This window comes from Rana temporaria, chromosome 2 (genome assembly GCF_905171775.1).
Source record: "Rana temporaria chromosome 2, aRanTem1.1, whole genome shotgun sequence".
NCBI lineage: Eukaryota > Metazoa > Chordata > Amphibia > Anura > Ranidae > Rana > Rana temporaria.
The window spans coordinates 132,646,459-132,666,860 of NC_053490.1; the positions used below are offsets into that span (position 1 = coordinate 132,646,459).

Consider the following 20,402-nt stretch of genomic DNA (forward strand, 5'->3'; position numbering starts at 1 on the left):
GTCACCAGCAACCCTCCTTCCTCACACGTATCGTGACACCACACGTCACTTAGTCATAGGATGGGAATATTTAAAATGCACTATCCTGTTGTTAGTTAGTATTTGGTAGTATGTTATATTGTCGTTTTTTTTTTACTTTAAATACTTTTTTATTGTTTTTCAAATAGAAAAAAGAGATACATTACAAGGAGCAAAAGAAAAACTCTCATCCGCTCACCACCATCCCCTCATGGGGGACACTCCATCTTGTCCAACCAAAGCTTCCACATCCTCACAAACTTCCCATATAAATCTCCACCCAATATCTAAATAATTTCGGGCATTTCCACTCCATGTGAATAAAATCTCCTGTCGCCTTGCACCTAGGGCACGCTTCATCTTGTCTCCACCCAAGTTTAAACTTTTTTAGGGGTATAATAGACTCTCTTTCTAAATGGCATGCAATCAATCAATTTTATTTTTTATTCTTCGACACTAGAGCTGCAAGATTCTGGGGGAAAATGAGAATCGCAATTTTTTTTTTTTTTTTTGCATAAAATGAAGATCGCGATTCTCAAATGTATTTATTTAAAGTTATTTTCAACACAAAACGGAGCTTATGTGCTTAAATACAGTGGCCTAGATTCACGTAGGGCGGCGTAAGTGTGGGCGGGCGTAGCGTATCGTATTTACTCTACGGCGCCGCAACTTAGAGAGGCAAGTGCTGTATTCACAAAGCACTTGCGTCCTAAGTTACGGCGGCGTAGCGTAAATGTGCAGACGTAAGCGCGCCTAATTCAAATTGTGAAGAGGTGGGCGTGTTTTATGTAAATAAAGCATGACCCCACGTAAATGACGTTTTGAACGAACGGCGCATGCGCCGTCCCTGGACGTATCCCAGTGCGCATGCGTCGGATAGAATGCCTAAGATACGTCAACACTGCCTACGACGTGAACGTAACTTATGCACAGCCCTATTCGCGTACGACTTGCGCAAACAACGTAAAAAGATACGCTTGTTCCGACGTCCATACTTTGCATGGGCTGCGCCACCTAGAGAGCAGCTTTATCTTTACGCCGGCGTATGTCTTGCGTAAACTGCATAACTAATTGCGACGGACATACGTTCGTGAATCGGCGTATCTTGCTCATTTACATATTCAACACGGAAATCAACGGAAGCGCCACCTAGCGGCCAGCATAAATATGCACCCCAAGATACGAGGGTGTAGGAGACTTGCGCCGCTCGTATCTTGGCCAAATCTATGCGTAACTGATTCTATGAATCAGGCGCATAGATACAACGGCGGCCATTCGGACTTACAACGGCGTATCTGGAGATGCGCCGTCGTAAGTCTTTGTGAATCTGGCCCTGAATATGTAAATCTGACGGACTGTTTACATGTTAAATTTTCAAAGCCGCAGCAAACCTGCTGACTTACATGCTTGCTAAATGTGAAAATTAAAGGTGTTTTGTCACATTAGCAAGCATGCAAGGTTTGCTGCTGCTTTTAAAATTTAACATGTAAACAAGTCCGTCGGATTTACATATACTGTATTTAAGGACATAAGCTCCGTTTTGTGTTGAAAATAACTGTGAAAGCTAAAACTCCGTTGTAGGGCTGCAACCAACGATTATTTTCATAATCGATTAGTTGGCCGATTTATTGTTTCGATTAATCGGTTAATAAAGTTTTTTAAAAAAAAAAAAAGTAATTTCTCTTCCGTTCATGGACGGACACAGCAGCCTTTGACCTTGGGGTTATATCCGCTTCCTTCCAGGAGAGTTGGGCAGAAAAAAAGCACTTTAAGGCTTCATTTCCACTGACGTTTTTTACAGCCACTTTTCTGAGCGTTTTTTACAGCTTAAAAAACGCCTGTCCATGTTATTCTATGGCATCATGCCCACATAGGCGTTTTTGAGCTGCAAATGGCATAGACGTTTTTGAGCTGTAAAAAAAACGCAGGACCAGGGCGTTCTGAAGCTCCAGAGTAGAGCTGTAAAAACGCCAGACGTTAAACGCGCGAAAACGCTCAAAAAACCTACCGCAGCATTTTTAAAGCTGCAGCTCACAAAAAAAAATTTTTTTTTTTTTTTACAAAATAAACATGGACAGGCGTTTTTAAGCTGTAAAAAAGGCTAACAACAGTGGCTGTAAAAAAGCCAGTGGAAATGAAGCCTTAGTGTTAACAACACTTTCCTCAGCACAGCTCCTCCCCAGGGGGCATGGTCCCCCAGGTATAACCCACACACTCTGCCTCAGCTGCTCCAGTTTCTTTCTGCCTAATGTCAGGAGAGCACAGGCCTTCTGTCTATCAACTGCCGACTGGGTGACAGGCTGGGTCTTGACTCTTGTAGTCCCCCCCATGTTCGGCCATCGACCGTGTGCCGGCCCTCAGCTCAGCTCTGGGTTGTCCACGACAGGCCCCATTGCTCCAGGGGTGGCCGGGGAACTACATGTTCCAGGACACACATATGACCGGTCTCTATGGCCTTGTCACAGTGTGTCTGGCTGACAGCCATGCCGTTTAGCGGACGTTGGTTCTGTCCGGGATACCTCCAGCCAGTGGTCGCAGCACGGGTAAGTAGTGGCCCCTTGCCTTGACATGGTGGTATGGCTGGTATTTTTCCTGGGAGGTCGACTGAGGGTCCGCCCTGCTTTCCTCTCTCCCCTTCCTCTACCTCTTTTCCCTTACTGGGTAGCGGCTGTGAGGGGGGCCTCCTGGGGTCTTTTTATTGCCACCGGGGACCGTGTGTTGCGGGGGGCTGTGTTTTTTACTTATGGAGGGTGCTGCTGTGTGTTTTGTGCGTCACTGGGGATTTTTAAAACTGCGCACTGCCGCCATTTGCCGTGGTCGCGGTTTACATAGCTGGGCGGGCCATTTTCTTGTAGCCCTCAGGTGCCTTTTTACCTCAGACGGGCGGCCATCTAAGAAATGTCTGGGCCTCTTGTGACGGTGATAGCGCTGCAAAAGACCGCAAATCATTCCTGAGGTGACAAATGCAGCGCTGCCAGCACTTCAGAGCACACCTCAGTTTTTCAGCTCACGCTGCAACCGGGTGGGGTGGTGAGTTCCCTGGGGGCCTCTGCCTTCTATATTTGCAGCCGGGAAGTGACCGGTGGGTTGCTCTGCTTTGCAGTGCTGGGTGACACAGCGGTGGGGCATCATGGAGCCTGAACCTGGTGCTTCTGCCCCAACAATGCCTGAGTTAACCCTTAATCCCCCTGCCCCTGTCGCATCTGTTGAGGCAATGTCGGCTGTCCTTGAGGCGTTTCTCGCCAGGTTTGAAGCGACAAGTGGCCAGAAGGGGGGTAAAAAGCGCCCCCTCCCTGAGCCTGCTTCTGAGGACGTTTCTGACACAGAATCATATCCTGCAGTTGCTTCTGGCTGTGGTTCTGTCATGTCAGATGATGCAGGCTTAACCCACACGGACTGTGAGGATGACTCTGCTTCAGGGTCAGTGAATGATGAGGAATTTGTTGGAGCTCTTATCTCTGTGGTGCGTGATACTCAGAAGCTTTAGGATTTGGCGGAGGCATCGGATGTGCCGGTCCCTTTTGGGTTTCCTCAAGCCTCCCCGCACCACTAAGGTGTTTCCTTGTATTCCATATTTGGACAAATTGTTATACAAGGAATGGGATTCGCCAAAATACTTTGCGGTCCGTTATCCCTTTGAGGAGGACTTTTTGAAAAAAATGGATCTCTCTTCCATCAGTGGACCCTCCCGTGTCCAGATTGAGTAAGGCCACCACATTGCCTGTGGAAGGGGCTCCTGCTTTTAAGGACCCCGCAGATAGGAGAGTGGGGGCTGTGGCCCGCTCCATGTTCACAGTAGTGGGTTCGGCTGCGAGACCAGTTTTGGCCGGGACTCTGGTGTCGCAGACACTGATTGAACAGGCAAAGTTGTTGCTGCAGGAGCTGGAGGCGCAGGATGCTTCTGAGACCTGTAAGGACCTGGCTGAACAATTGGTTCAGGGTCTAAAGTTTGTCTGTGAGTCGGCCCTGGATACGCTTCCCTTGCTTTCCAGGGCCTCCGCGGTGGTAATACGCCGCCTTGTGTGGCTGAAGTGCTGGTCTGCGGACCAGTCCTCAAAGAAGGCCCTAGTGGAGCCCTCTGGTCAAGTCTTCCCTGGTGTGGTGGCTTTCGTCTCCGGTGCTTCGGACCGGGAAGTCGTTTCTGCCGTGCCATTGGACAGTGGTCACGACGGATGCCAGCCTCTCCGGCTGGGGGGCATTTGGGGCACCCAGTCAGCCCAGGGGCGCTGGACTCAGGAGTCCCGCCTGCCAATCAATATACTGGAGCTCCGAGCAATCAAGTTGTGCCTTGCCAGGTGGTCCCTGGAGCTGCAGGACCGACCGGTCAGGATCCAGTCCGGCCACGGCCGTGGCGTACATCAATCATCAGGGAGGCACACGGAGCTCAGCTGCAGCAAGGGAGGTCGCGCACATCCTTCGGTGGACCGTAAGGTTCGTTCCGGCTCTGTCGGCCGTGTACATTCCGGGAATACAGAATTGACAAGCCGACTACCTAAGTCGCCAAACATTGGACCAAGGAGAGTGGTCACTCCACCCGAAGGTGTTTCAGAGTTTGTGCCAAAAATGGGGCACTCCAGACGTGGACCTTCTGGCGTCCCGTCTCAATCGGAATAGTGCAAAGTGGATTTGCCTTTAAATGATCCCCCCCCCCCTACAATATTGCCTACCTTTTTCACAAAATTCTAATTTTGAGATACTGAATTCTGGGTTTTTACTAGCAGTAAGTCAAAATTTTAAATAAAGAAATGCTTGAAATACAGTGGGGATCGAAAGTTTGGGCACCCCAGGTAAAAATTTGTATTAATGTGCATAACGAAGCCAAGGAAAGATGGGAAAAATCTCCAAAAGGCATCAAATTACAGATTAGACATTCTTATAATATGTCAAAAAAGGTTAGATTTTATTTCCATCATTTGCACTTTCAAAATGACAGAAAACAAAAAAATGGCGTCTGCAAAAGTTTGGGCACCCTGCAGAGTTAATATCTTGTACTGCCCCCTTTGGCAAGTATCACAGTTTGTAAATGCTTTTTGTAGCCAGCCAAGAGTCTTTCAATTCTTGTTTGAGGTATCTTTGCCCATTCTTCCTTACAAAAGTCTTCCAGTTCTTTAAGATCTGTGGGCTGTCTGTCACACACTGCTCTTTTAAGATCTATCCATAGATTTTCAATTATGTTGAGGTCAGGAGATTGTGAAGGCCATGGCAAAACCTTCAGTTTACGCCTCTTGATGTAATCCCCCGTGGATTTTGAGGTGTGTTTAGGATCATTATCCATTTGTAGAAGACATCCTCTCTTTAACTTCAGCTTTTACACAGATGGCATTAAGTTACCATCCAAAATTTGCTGAAATTTTATTGAATCCATTTTTTCTTCTACTCGTGAAATGTTCCCTGTGCCACTGGCTGCAATACAACCCCAAAGCATGATTGATCCACCCCCATGCTTAACAGTTGGACAGAGGTTCTTTTCATTAAATTCTGTGCCCTTTCTTCTCCAAACGTACCTTTGCTCATTCCGGCCAAAAAGTTCTGTTTTAACCTCATCAGTCTACAGAACTTGTTTCCAAAATGCATCAGGCTTGTCTATATGTTTTGCAAAGTTCAAACGCTGATTTTTTGTGGTGAGGACGTAGAAGAGGTTTTCTTCTGGTGACTCTTCCATGAAGACCATATTTGTACAAGTATCTCTTTATAGTGGAATAGTGTACCACAACTCCAGTGTCTGCCAGATCTTTCTGGAGGAATCGTGCAGTCAAACGTGGGTTTTGAATTGCTTTTCTCACAATCCTGTGAGCTGTTCTGTCTGATATTTTTCTTGGTCTTCCAGATCTTGCTTTAACTTCCACTGTTCCTGATGACTGCCATTTCTTAATTACATTCCGAACAGAGGATATTGACATCTGAAAACGCTTTGCTATCTTCTTATAGCCTTCTCCAGCCTTGTGAGCGTCAACTATTTTCAGTTTTCTAGACAACTGCTTAGAAGAACCCATGGTGCTGATTGTTGGGGCAAGGTCAGATGAGTCTGGGCATTTAAAACCTTTGAGATTGACATCACCTGGTCTTCCCAGACGATGATTGAGAACAATCCATGACACTGGCAGGTCTCAGCTTTGCAAAGGGGGCAGTGCATGCTATAAATTCTGCAGGGTGCCCAAACTTTTGCAGATGCCATTTTTTTGTTGAATTTGTCGAATTTTTTATGACATATTATAAGAATGTCTAATCTGTAATTTGATGCCTTTTGGAGATTTTTCCATATTTCCTTGGCTTCGTTATGCACATTAACACAAACTTTTACCTTTCGATCCCCATTGTATATGAGTATCACTCTGTGTGCAATGAACAGTGTTTAATTTTGGCAGCAAATTTTGATTTAGTTTTAGTCTTGGGTCTAAAATGGCGTTTTTAGTCTTCAGCAATTGTTTTAGTCGTAGTTAGTCGATTAAAAATAATTTTAGTCATCTAAAATTGAATGGGTGTAGTTAAATTGTAATGCATTATTTAACCACTTAAGGACCGCCTCCTGCACATTTACGTCGGCAGAATGGCACGGCTGGGTACATGCACGTACGTCCTGTGCTAGTACCCAGCCGTGGGTCGCAGGCGCGTGATGTGGTCCGAAGCTTCGGGACTGCTGTGAAAATGACAATGGTCCCAAAAATGTGTCAGAAGTGTCCGCCATAATGTCGCAGTCATGAAAAAAATCGCTGATCGCCGCCATTAGTAGTAAAAAAAAAAAATGCAATAAAACTATCCCCTATTTTGTAAACGCTATAAATTTCGCGCAAACCAACCGATAGACGCTTATTGTGATTTTTTTTTTTTTTTTTTTTTTTTACCAAAAAATAGGTAGAATACATATCAGCCTAAACTGAGGGAAAAAAAATGTTTTTTTATAAATTTCTGGGGGATATTTATTCTAGCAAAATTGTCGCTCTTTTTGTTTATAGCGCAAAAAATAAAAACCGCAGAGGTGATCAAATACCACCAAAAGAAAGCTCTATTTGTGGGGAAAAAAGGACTCCAATGTTGTTTGGGACCCACATCGCACGACCGCGCAATTGTCAAAGCGACGCAGTGCCGAATCGCAAAACCTGGCCGGGTCCTTTAGCTGCCTAAAGGTCCGGGTCTTAAAGGATCACTAAAATATATATTTTTTTTTAAGCTAAATAGCTTCCTTTACCTTACTGCAGTCCTGGTTTCATGTCCTTATTGTTCGTTTTTGCTTTAAAGTTGCTGTAATTCTGCTCTGATCTCCACACTTCCTGGTTGTCTGTTTCCTTATAACCACAGTACTGGGAGCTTTTCACGGTGGTCTAAGCTGTCATTACTGTGTGTCTATAACTTAACAGAACCAATCGGATTCATTTTAAAAACAAAACACTGCCCTGGATTTGTTTGTTTTTGTTCTGTGTGTCTCTCTAGTTCACAGGAACATGAAACCAGTTTAAAAGTGAAACTAACCTGCAGGCACATTATATGATTGATTTTTATCTATTTGTAATCATTTTTAAAAGGAATCAGTTAACTTTTATGTCTCTATACCCTGTAAACAGTCATTTCAGCAAAACAATTTTTTTTCCTTTAGTGACCCTTTAAGTGGTTAAAGCGGGAGTTCCCCCTAAATTTTTTTTTTTTAAGATTAGATTCATGGTCATTTTGTCAAGGGGAATCGGGTAGTTTTTTTTAAAAACGAAGCAGTACTTACCGTTTTAGAGAGCGATCTTCTCCGCCGCTTCCGGGTATGGTCTTCGGGACTGGGCATTCCTTCTTGATTGACAGTCTTCCGACAGGCTTCCGACGGTCGCATCCATCGCGTCACGAGTAGCCGAAAGAAGCCGAACGTCTGTGCGGCTCTATACGGCGCCTGCGCACCAACGTTCGGCTACTTTCAGAAAATCGTGACGCGATAGATGCGACCGTCAGAAGACTGTCAATTAAGAAGGAATGCCCAGTCCCGAAGACCATACCCGGAAGCGGCGGAGAAGATCGCTCTCTAAAACGGTAAGTACTGCTTCGATTTAAAAAAAACACCCGATTCCCCTTGACAAAACAAGCCTCAATCTAATGTTAAAAATTGTCATTTCCGGGTGAACCTCCACTTTAAGCATTTCTCTACAGTTTCCAAACTCATTTACTGCTGGAGTGAAAAATTGAATGTTATTATTTATGTTGGCATGCACTACAGACTAGTGTTCATTTTGATGTCAAATTTCAAATAAGTTTGTCTTTGTCTTGACTAATATGCCGTTTTAGTCCTCTCAATTGTTTTAGTTGACTAAATTAACACTGGTAACGAATCCTATATAAAATGAGTTTCACTTTTTGAATTACTGAAATTAACTTTTTGATGTTGTTCAAATGTATAAAATGTTGTAAGCGGATCTAACTTGAAAGTTAATCTCTATGTTAAAATAAAAAAATCTGAGTTGGCAGGTCAAACAGGAAAAATACATAAAACACTATTTTACATGGAAGAAAAGAACTATACTGTGAAATGTCAGCTAGAAGTTTTTATGTATTTTTCCTGTTTGACCTGCCCTTGAACCTGCTTTTAAAGTGCTAAACACATGATCTAAATGTGTTTTTCTGTACCTGTAAGCCATTAGTACAGGATGATATCAGATGGAACATATGGCAAATAAAGTGTATTTCGTCTTTCTGTGTTTGACTTTGTTATTGATATGATTTTTAGGCTATTGGATGTAATTCACACAGAAAATAAACTCTACCTTGTATTTGAGTTTCTCAACCAAGATTTGAAGAAGTTTATGGACGGCTCTACTATCCCAGGAATCCCATTGGCTCTTGTTAAAGTGAGTTTGTTCTTCTACTAAAACTAAAGACAATGTGGTTTATTGTCTGACATATTCCTAACACTTCATGTACGCTGCTGCTGGTAAACGGATGTTTAGGAGCATTTGGGAGTTTTTTTTTTTTTTTTTTTAGCCACGTTTTCATTTATAGGCGTTTTTAAATGCTTTTCGACCAGCCGCCATCGTTATCCTGCAGCAGGTTGGCACGGCTGAGTGAATCGATGTAGGTTTACGTCCGACGCTTTAAAAAACGATGCGTGCGGCGCCGGAGGACACGATGTCCGCCGGTTACCCGCGCTCACTCCTCAGAGAGCCAGGGGATCTGTCAATGTCAACAGACAGATCCCCGTTCTGACGTAAGTAGAGAGATCTGCTGATCATAGGATCAGGAACAGCGATCTCTCGCCGCCTCCTAGTCTCAGTACACTGCCCCCACAGTTAGAAACACCTGCCTAGGGAACAGTTTACCCCTTGATTGTCCCCCTAGTGTTAACCCCTTCCCTGCCAGTGACCTTTATACAGTAATCAGTGGCTATTTTCTGTTGCCCAAATTAGGTTGAGGATTTTAGCGTCAAATCCTAATTTCATGCGGAAGGAACATAGTGTATGGAGCATATAAAGATACAGTAAAACATTGGTTTGAGAGCGTTTTGCAAGACGAGCAACATTTTTTAAATGGATTTGACTTGATATACAAGCAATGTCTTGATATAAGAGTAGCGTTATGTCACAACTGAGTATAAAAGAGAAGAGAGGCGCCTCTAATGCCTTGTACACACGATCAGAATTTCCGATGAAAGAAGTCCGACAATTTTTTTCATCAGATACTCCGACCGTGTGTGGACCCCATCTGACTTTTTTTCCATTGGAGTTTAGAAATAGAACAGGTTGTGTGTTTTTTTTGTTTTTTTTTTTTTAGATGGGGGGGGGGGGGGGGGGAACAAAATCCCATCGGAAATTCCGGTTGTGTGGAACTCCAGCGGAGAAAAAAACACGCGTGCTCAGAATCAAGTCGACGCATGCTCTGAAGCATTGAACTTAATTTTTCTCATCTCCGTCTTGGTGTTGTATGTCACTGCGTTTTTGACGGTCGGAATTTGGTCTGACAGTGTGTATGCAAGACAGCTTGAACGGAAATCCGACGGAAAATTCCATCAGATTTTATCCCATCGGAAATCCTGATCATGTGTACAGGGCCCTCATAAGTGTAGCAATATGGTTACATTTAATGAAGGTACAACATTTAGCAACATATTGCTACACTTCGAGGTGCCTCTCTTCTTGTTTATAATCTGTAGCTCCTGCTGGATTTTGCCTCTAATCCCCTTGTGGATGGACATTTTATGGTTGCACAACCCATCACATTGCTACAATCTTTTTATATGGACTATAGACTGAAGGACTTATGAATAAATGGTTGTGGAACAAATCATTTGAGTTTCCATTCTTTCTTATGAGGAAATTTGCTTTTGATATACAAGTGCTTTGTATTACAAGCATGTCTCTGAAACAAATTATGCTCACAATCCAAGGTTTTACTGTATTGTGTGTTACACGCATATAAATTAATAAAGTTTACTTGAACGATGTGACAACATTTTTGTTTTGAGAATGAGTTTGAAATATGTATCTGCACTTATGAATATAAATTTATAGGAAAAAAATAAATAAGTCTTTACCACTTGCCGACCGCGCTAAAGAGCATTCGGCTAGTTCTGGGAGGCGTCATGCGATTGTACCCACTGCAGGGCGTGGGCAGCACGCTCTGTCATTAGTGTGCTCTAGACACTGCTGATGACAGATTGTGGTAAAGAGCCAATCTGTGGCTCTTTACCACGCGATCAACTGTGTCCAATCCTAGCTGATCACGGATGTAAACAGCCAGTTATCGACACTCCTTTCCTCATTCTGACTGCAAGAGGAGAGAAGAGCCGACAACTGGTTTGTGTAAAAGGAATATTGTACACTGAATCGGGGCACTGATTATCGGTAAAGTGCTCACCAGGGGTGCCAATCAATGCCTCATTAGTGCCCATCAATGCAGCCTCATCCCCGCTCATCAGTGAAGGAGAAAAATTATCTGTTTGAAATGATGAATATGTGTTTTTTTTTTTTTTTATATTATTTTAACCACATGAGCCCCGGAAGGATTTACCCCCTTCCTGACAAGCGATTCTGCACTGCGTCGCTTTGACAATTGTGCAAAGCTGTACCCAAACAACATTTTAAGTCCTTTTATTCCCCCCACAAATAGAGCTTTCTTTTGGTGGTATTTGATCACCTCTGCCTTTTTTTTTTTTTTTTTGCGCTATAAACTAAAAAAAAAAAAGAGCGACAATTTTGAAAAAAAGCTATATTTTTTTGCTATAATAAATATCCCTCAAAAAATATATAAAAACAACGAATTTCTTCCTTAATTTAGGCCAATATGTATTCTACGTATTTTTGGTAAAAAAAAAAAATCGCAACAAGCATATATTGATTGGTTTGCGCAAAAGTTATAGCGTCTACAAATATATATATACACATACATGCATACATACATACATACATACATACATACATACATACATACATACCAGGGAAAATAGGCCCTGCTGGATGAGATGTCAGTGTATAAAACAAACAAAGGAATACATAAGAATAAATTGTCCCTCGAAGTAAGCGAAGTGTAGTATATGGCTCATAAAGGTCAACAATTATTTGGAATACTTTGTTTGAAATGTCATGTGTTTAAAGTGGATACATGCTAGTTCTTGGTTAGTGACTTCATGTGATTAAACATTTTCAGAAAAAGGACATGAAGGCTGGGCTGACCAGATTTCCATAGTAAAAGGGTTTAGGTCTACTTTTATTGCACTGCTTGCAAGTTTTCGTTAATTAGAATTGATTTGGTATGTTTTTTACTTTCTATTCTGAAACGTGTTAATTTTTTTTCAGAGTTATCTGTTCCAGTTATTGCAAGGCTTGGCATTCTGCCATTCGCACCGTGTTCTACACCGTGACTTGAAGCCGCAAAACTTACTAATCAATTCAGATGGTGCTATAAAGCTTGCAGACTTTGGACTTGCCCGAGCCTTTGGGGTGCCTGTGAGAACCTACACGCATGAGGTAAGTACTGTTTATCATTTGTCTAAGAAGGTTCTTCAAAAAAATTAGAAAATGGATCCAACACTACCTCTACTATTCAGATACTATTTATGACCACAGTGTCATATAGGTAAAATCTATTTTCTTTTACCTAAGGAGAATTGGTTCACAGGCTTTTGTTTTTGCGCAGGTTTTCTGTGGAGTAGTTTGTGACTTGGCAGTAACAAGAACTAAAAGTTGATGTATTTGTTGTAGGGTTGTCCCGATACCACTTTTTTAGGACCGAGTACAAGTACCGATACTTTTTTTTCAAGTACTCGCCGATACCGAATACCGATTACTTTTTTTTTTAAATGTGTCCCCAAATGCAGCCATGTCCCCCCCCCCCCCCAGATGCAGCCATGTCCCCCCCCCCCCCCAGATGCAGCCATGTCCCCCCCCCCCAGATGCAACAATGTCCCCCCCCCCCCAGATGCAACAATGTCCCCCCCCCCCAGATGCAACAATGTCCCCCCCCCCCCCCAGATGCAACAATGTCCCCCCCCCCCCCCAGATGCAACAATGTCCCCCCCCCCCCCAGATGCAGCCATGTCCCCCCCCCCCAGATGCAGCCATGTCCCCCCCCCCAGATGCAGCCATGTCCCCCCCCCAGATGCAGCCATGTCCGTCCGTCCCCCCCCAGATGCAGCCATGTCCGTCCGTCCCCCCCAGATGCAGCCATGTCCGTCCGTCCCCCCCCAGATGCAGCCATGTCCGTCCGTCCCCCCCCAGATGCAGCCATGTCCGTCCGTCCCCCCCCAGATGCAGCCATGTCCGTCCGTCCCCCCCCAGATGCAGCCATGTCCGTCCGTCCCCCCCCAGATGCAGCCATGTCCGTCCGTCCCCCCCCAGATGCAGCCATGTCCGTCCGTCCCCCCCCAGATGCAGCCATGTCCGTCCGTCCCCCCCCAGATGCAGCCATGTCCGTCCGTCCGTCCCCAGATGCAGCCATGTCCGTCCGTCCGTCCCCAGATGCAGCCATGTCCGTCCGTCCCCCCCCCAGATGCAGCCATGTCCCCCCCCCCCCCCCCCCCCCCAGATGCAGCCTGGTCCCCCATATGCAGCCATGTTCCCCCCCCATATGCAGCCATGTTCCCCCCCCCCCATATGCAGCCATGTTCCCCCCCCCCATATGCAGCCATGTTCCCCCCCCCCCCATATGCAGCCATGTGTCCCCCCCCCCCCCATATGCAGCCATGTGTCCCCCCCCCATATGCAGCCATCTCTCCCCCCCCCCTTTACCTGCATGCTGCTGCGCCACATGGTTAAACAGCGTGCGGGGAACATCACAGCTTTCATTTGAATAGCTGTAATGATTTGCGCCGCGCTGCGTATAGACACTCCCCCTTGCTCGGGATTGGACAGATCACCCGAGCAAGGGGGAGTGTCTATACGCGGCGCGGCGGGAAACGCTACAGCTATTCAAAGGAAAGCTGTAATGTTCCCCGCTCGTATTAACCAAGCGGCGGGATGCGGTGTAGCGACGGCGGCGGGGGGGGAGGGTATTTTGGGGGCTGAGTATTCTATTTAGGCATCGGCGGTATTTGCGGGAGTACAAGTACTCCCGCAAATACTCGGTATCGGTCCCAATACCGATACTAGTATCGGTATCGGGACAACCCTAATTTGTTGCCTTACTCTCTATTTTAATAGGCTTGAAACGGCACTCGTGTACACACGCACTCTCACACTCATGTCAGTCTAGGAAGAGATGATGAACTTTACATAGGCTTTAATGGGTGCACAGCTCAATGTAAAGTCTGAACAGACAGGTAAAGCTGGGTGCACACGATCCTGCTGAACCAGCCAACATTCGGTCAGTGTGTACAGCTGCTGTCTCACAACCAGCTTCTGTGAAACGGGCATGCTGGAAAACCATTACCTGACCCGCGCTGATCAGCGTGTTCTGGTGGAGGAGACAGCGGGGGAGATTGCTGCACTAACATCATTTGTTTTTATTATGGTGATTTTCCAGGTTTTTATTTTATTTATTTTTATTTATTTATTTATTTATTTTGAAAGGGGGGGCGGGTTGTTTTTTTTATTTTTGTACTCCTGGGTTGAAAAATTACTGTCAATTGTCCTTTTATCAGGTAGTCACGCTCTGGTACAGAGCTCCAGAAATTCTTCTTGGCTGCAAGTACTACTCAACAGCTGTAGATATATGGAGTCTGGGTTGTATATTTGCAGAAATGGTATGTATGTTTACAAATTTTATCTTTTTTTTATTGCAAAATTGCTTCTCCAGTGCTGTTATACCTTAGTAGAGTCTCCTTTCTGTGTGCCAATGCCTTACAGAATATAAGCCTGTTATTATAACAATGAAATGGCTGTATAGAGGTTAGCTGATTAGGCCACAGCTTCATTGCTGTACTACATTGTACTATGTTTTGAAGTGCTTGAACTCTTCTTCGATAGATACAATTTGTACTTTTATATGAAGTCAAATCTTGTTTTAAAAGGTTTTGTCCATATCTTTGGGCACAAATCGTCATGTTTAAGTTATGTTTGCTAGTGACCTGACAATACCAAGTTAAGTTTTTTTTATTTTGATATAGTGCGGTCATTTACCCGGAAGGATCTCGACCAAGTGTCGGATGAATTGATTTCTCTAATAAAAAATCTTATAGCAGTTTTCAATTCTTGGCTTTTATACTTAATGGCAACTCTTTACAGATGGGGCAGCTGATAGATCTAAAATTAGGCAAATATTTGAAAACCATGGATGAAAAAACGCAAGACTGCAATCTGCTGAGATTTGAAAGATGTTGGTACAGAATGAAGGCCTTGTCTGTTCCACATAGTGTGACTAGAATGTAGCTTTTATATTCTAGCAGTGACCCAGTGCTTCCTTTGCCTAAGGGTTGGGAGGGCTCACCCGACAGTGATCAAGCTTTCGTACTAAGCTCTGCTGATAAAGGAATGTGCCTGAAGCAGACAGTTGTGATGCACCTTAAAAGGATAGTGTCTTATGATTTGTAAAATCATTTTATTAGGCAGTCTTGTGGCTGCTATCAAAATAGCATACTAAATATTTAACAAAGTGTCAAGATAGATAAGTAGGCCATAAATTTGCAATTGTCAACAGCTTCAGCAGGAAGTCTTTGTTTGTTTGTTTGTTTGTTTGTTTGTTTGTTCTTGACATTGATAAATGTATCCTGATTATTTGCTGTTGCCAAAAAAAAAAAAAACCTTCCTATTGGTTTAGGATAAAGGTAAGTTATGCAGAGGCGCTTTGCCGGCGGTATAGCCTTGGTGCCCTATTGATTTCAATGGGCAAGAGCGGTGGAGGAGTGGCATACACACTGCTTCAAAGATGCTGCTAGCAGGACTTTTTTTTACCGTCCTGCTAGCACACCGCTCCAGTGTGAAAAGTCCTCAGGGCTTTCACTTTAGAGAGACAGCAGTGGCTGTTTCAGGACGGTTTGCAGGCGCCAGTTTTAGCGTTATAGCGCCTCTAAACCGACCCAGTGTGAAAGGAGTCTTAAAGTGGATGTAAATCTTCACATACATCCAATGAAATGAACGGCCTCAAATAATACACATGGATGAAACAAATCTCCCTAGATTGGTTTTACATGTGTATATCCTTTAAAAAGTGCACAAAGTGTTACAGACCTTTTTTTCTTCCTGGTTAGCAATGGGAGTGGATTATTGGTATACAGCCAAGACAGCTGATTGGAGGAAAGGCACACCCCCCCCCCCCCCCCCCCCACTCATAGGCAAAGGAAAAAAGGAATGTGCAGAGCACTGCTGTGAGACGGCAAGCTTTCGACTAATATATTTATAGCAACCTCTCACACGCACTTCAGACTGCCATCTGAGAACTTGTCAGAATTTATCAGGCCGATAACAGAGCTACTGAGCAGGAGAAAGCTACGGGGCACAGTGCTTTGAAGAGAGAAAAAAACTCTACAGATCTATGTGCCCAACTTAAATTTCTAGCTACCCAATATCACTCCTAAACCTGCACAGTTTAGGAGATATCCCCTGCATGTGCCAATGTCATCAGCACATACGTGCCATTGCTTCAGTTGGCTCTAGTGCGCATGTACTGTTTCTTTAGTCTGTGTGCAGTTACCGCTGGGACGTCATTGCGGCTCCAGCCAGTTGCAGTGCCAGAGCCGCTATACCCAGAGTTAACCCCCGGGAGAGATGTGTGTTTGTTTGTTTTATACACACACACAAAAAGCTGTAGGTTGTATACGTTTAAAAAATCGCTTCCCAGCAGCTCAAATAAAATACAGTAACTCCAGCTGCTATAATTTCTCTGCCTATGGCTCTGTACCCTCACTCTTTCTCACTCACCAATCCATTGCTGTTCTTGCCCCGAGTCATTCAACCCACATCCTATGAGCTCTGGGGCATCAGGTGGTATGTTCTGTTATGTGTAAATAAAGGGGATGTTTAGGGCTATGACGGTGTGTCTCCTGACCTCATGTTTATTGTCCAAACGTTCTCTCAGAGAAAGTTGCCAGCATTGGGAAGCACCACTTATAATCTTCCAATGGGGACACTAGCTTTGATGACACTGGAAACCAGGGATTCCTTCACATCGTATGGATTTCTTTCTACTTCCTATTTTAGCAAAGGTACAGGAAGTGAAGGGAAATCTCCACAATGGGACATACATGACAGGGGCTTATCAACATATGACGATGGCTTCTAAAAAAATATAGGTGTGTGTGTGTGTGTGTGTGTGTGTGTGTGTGTATAAAATAGGTAAATTGACCTTCGTTTGGAAGACAGCGGTGCCACTCCAAATTTTAAGTAGATCTTCTTTTGTGTTTGTAGATCACCAGAAGAGCTTTGTTCCCAGGGGACTCAGAAATTGACCAGCTTTTCCGTATTTTTCGCACACTGGGAACTCCTGATGAGGCTTCCTGGCCAGGCGTTACTTCTATGCCAGATTATAAATCCACTTTCCCAAAGTGGGCTCGGCAAGACTTCAGCAAAGTGGTTCCACCGTTGGATGAAGATGGCAGAGATCTTTTAGCTGTAAGTGCCAAAAGCCATTATCGTGTTCTACAAAATGCAATTGTTTCTTTTCTAGTGTGCGTGCTAATTTACTGTCTGTCGTCAAAGTATTTTAGTTATCATTGCAGAAACTTCAGAAAACGTGTAATATCGCTGTACAAATATGGCTCATTACTAGGGTTGTCTCAATATACCTCTGCTGCTTTTGTAGAACAAAGTACATTAATGTCCACTCCAGTGAGTTGCTCCATGTACATTTACTGCAGCAGGGCGGCCACTCTGTGCCAGATCACGTACCTAGTATGTGATCTGACACTGCTGGGTCTGGGTTGCGTGCGCCGCCGGCGATGACCTGCTTCCACTGCAGGAGAGGTGAGAGGCCCACATAAAGTGGCTAGGAGGGCCGGATTCGTTTGACACCTGTGCCTTATTAGTACAGTGACCGTTCGTGTTTTTTTTTTTTTTTTTTAATCACTGATCGCTGTATTGGTGTCACTAGTTACCAAAGAAGTGTCACTAAGCCTAGGTTCACATATATGCAATGCGTGAAACGGCACCAATTCACGCATCTCTCGTGCAGGCAGTTCACACTGCTCTCTGCGAACCGCTGCAGGTGTCAATACAATGATTTGTGAACACATCTGCATGTGTCATTGCGAACTGTGAACTCGCACAGGAATCAAATCACATGGGTGAGAATACCCATGCGGTCCGATTCTAGTGCAGGGGGAGTCCTGCACTATTTTCTTGCCAATCCAATGAGAGTTCAGCCATATAATTGTATGGCTAAGCTTGCATTGCACCGACTCCACATGTGATCGGCACCACAGTGCAGGTGTGAGTCACATGCGATGTCTGTTTTCACACAAGTGTGAACTTGGGCTTGGTTCTGATTTGTCCACCGCAATGTCGCAGTCACGCTATAAGTCACTGATCACCGCCATTACTAGTAAAAAAAAATAAAAAAATAATAATAATAATAAAAAATTCCATAAATATATCCTATAGTTTGTACACACTAAAGCCTCATACACACGATCTGACTTCCATCATTTGTCAGAAGGGCGTTTGCTCTGAACTTGTTCTGCATACAGACGGCAGAACTTTTTCAGCCAGCATACATGAAACTGTTGTTTTTCAGCTGTTTAGCGCCACCCTTTGGACAACTTCTGCTAATGTTGTCTGATGGTTAGCATTGGTTCGGAGCATGCATGTTTGTACTTTGGATTTTAGTCCGGACTTGTGTACACAGGATCGGATAATTAGACGGAAGACATTTGTTGTCAGACAATTTGAGAGCGTGCACAGCCAACTTTTGTTGTTGGAAATTGACAATTGTCCGATGGAACATACAGACGGTTGGATTATCCGACAAAACACGTCTATCACAAGATTGTTGTCGGAATATCCGATCATATGTACGGACCTTGACTTTTGCAAAAAAAACAACAATATATGCTTATTCGAATTTTTGTTTTTTTACCAAAAATATATAGTAGAATACACATTGGCCTAAATTTATAAAGATTCTTAGATTATTTTTTTTATGTTTTGTAGCAGAAATGTAAAAAAATAGATTTTTTTTTTTTTGTTTTTGTTTTATAGCTCAAAAATAAAAACTGCAGAGGTGATCAAATGGCACCAAAATAAACTGTATAGTATATAAAAATAGGGGCCTAAACCCATAATCTGGGGATATTCTTAACTGGCAGTGCAGTTACCCATTCGCCCGAACAGGGTGCCTCCACAACTGAACAACATTTACAAAAAAGCAGCACAGAGGGGAACCGGCTGGATCGCCCCAATAAAGAGTTGTATAAGGAGGAACAACCACGGTAAAGCTTTATTGAAAAACAAGGCAAATTTGGCAAAATATGTGGCCATAATGGTCTTTACCCTTCAAACACCTGAAGTATTAAAAACCATAATGACAATGTTGTCACTAAAAGTGCAATACACAGACTTTGAGAGAATCAGGTGACTGCACGGTCTATTTCAGCATTGTCCCTGATGTACACAATCTGCCCCCTCCAAGGCAGCACCGATAAATACGGTATATATTCTTTGTGGCTCTGGGGGCCACAAACTATATATGGCTAAAAGGCTAAATGGTACTTTAGGTCAGGGTTGGCGACAACATAACATTTTATACAGACTTTAAATGTAGTTCCGCCCGAAAGTGGAACTTTTGTTTTATAAGCTTCCTCCCCCCTCTGGTGCCACATTTTGGCACCTTTCAGTGAGGAGGAGGGAACCGGGGACCTGTTTTCTGACAGGATCCCCCCCCCCCCCCGGCGGCTTCTGGAGATGGGACCGTGACCCGATCTCCCGGAAGTTCGCCCCCTTCCGCCGGCCTATTGGAATGTGCAGCGCTTCACGCATGCACAGTTGTTGAACCAGCAGTGAAGGCTTTACTGCCGGGTTCCCTTACCAGGAATGGTGGCGGCAGCACCCAGGAGTCGATGCAAAGATCAGCTGGGGTGCTGACATTGCGTGCTCCCTGGACAGGTAAGTGCCCTAATATTAAAAGTCAGCCGCCACAGTATTTGTAGCGGCTGACTTTTTTTTTTTTTTTTTTTTCAACCCAGGCTTGTCCTCCTCCCTTTTAAGTAATAAGTAGTGTATGGTCCTCTAAAATGTGGCGTGTTTTCTAAATATTGCTTTTTCTTTTTTTTCTTCCTTTTTAGCAAATGCTCCAATATGATTCCAATAAGCGGATCTCTGCTAAGGCTGCCCTAACGCATCCTTTCTTCCGTGATGTCAGCAGGCCTGCTCCACACCTGAATTAGACTAATGGCATATAAAGAAAATCTGTAATGGCAAGGCATTGGTTGCTTCGACATGTAAAATGGGACTTAATTTGAATGATACGGTGTGTGTCATGCCCTGCTATTTATTACCCTATACCGCAGTGTCCATCCAAATGGCTATTGGAAGGACTGATTTTTGTACAGACGACTGACAAGGTATTTTAGACACTGCTAGTATGCCCCCTTCCCACTTTCAACTGTTTTTCATGTTGTTTCTATATTTGAGCAATACAGACTTTTTATTGTTCCTAAAACTTTGTGCATTTTATTTGTATAAACTAACTTGTAACTGTGCTGCACTGTAAAAATATGTTTTGTGTACCACAAACTTCATTGCCTAGACACATTGAGGTGTATTTGTAAAAATAAAAAATGGTGCACAACAGTTTGCCCAATGACGGTGCATATGCACTCAGCCATTCTGTGCGAATGGGGGGGGGGGGGGGGGAATAAAAAGGTTTTTAAGGCTATTTCCTGTGCGGGGCGAATGTTTGGTTTGTTTTTTTCCATGGATTCTAAACAGAAAATGCTGCATTTGGCCACTAGATGGCTCAAAGTATCATCTAGTGGCCAGATGTGGTATTTACGGTTTTAAAGCCCAACTCTGAGCAAATGTTTTTCCTCCATGCAGTGGGGCTGTGCCTGCACT

At 44.0% G+C, this 20,402-nt stretch overlaps 1 protein-coding gene across 1 annotated transcript in view; it reads left to right on the forward strand.

Moving 5' to 3' along the window:
• The window catches only part of CDK2 (cyclin dependent kinase 2), a 30,793-nt gene extending 10,605 nt beyond the window's left edge, over positions 1 to 20,188 (forward strand). Inside the window, 5 exon segments of the mRNA XM_040341077.1 lie at positions 8,717 to 8,837; positions 11,778 to 11,948; positions 14,060 to 14,161; positions 16,761 to 16,964; positions 19,631 to 20,188. Coding sequence (XP_040197011.1) covers positions 8,717 to 8,837; positions 11,778 to 11,948; positions 14,060 to 14,161; positions 16,761 to 16,964; positions 19,631 to 19,732 — 700 coding nt within the window. The 3' untranslated portion in view covers positions 19,733 to 20,188.
• Positions 20,189 to 20,402: the final 214 nt, after the last annotated feature.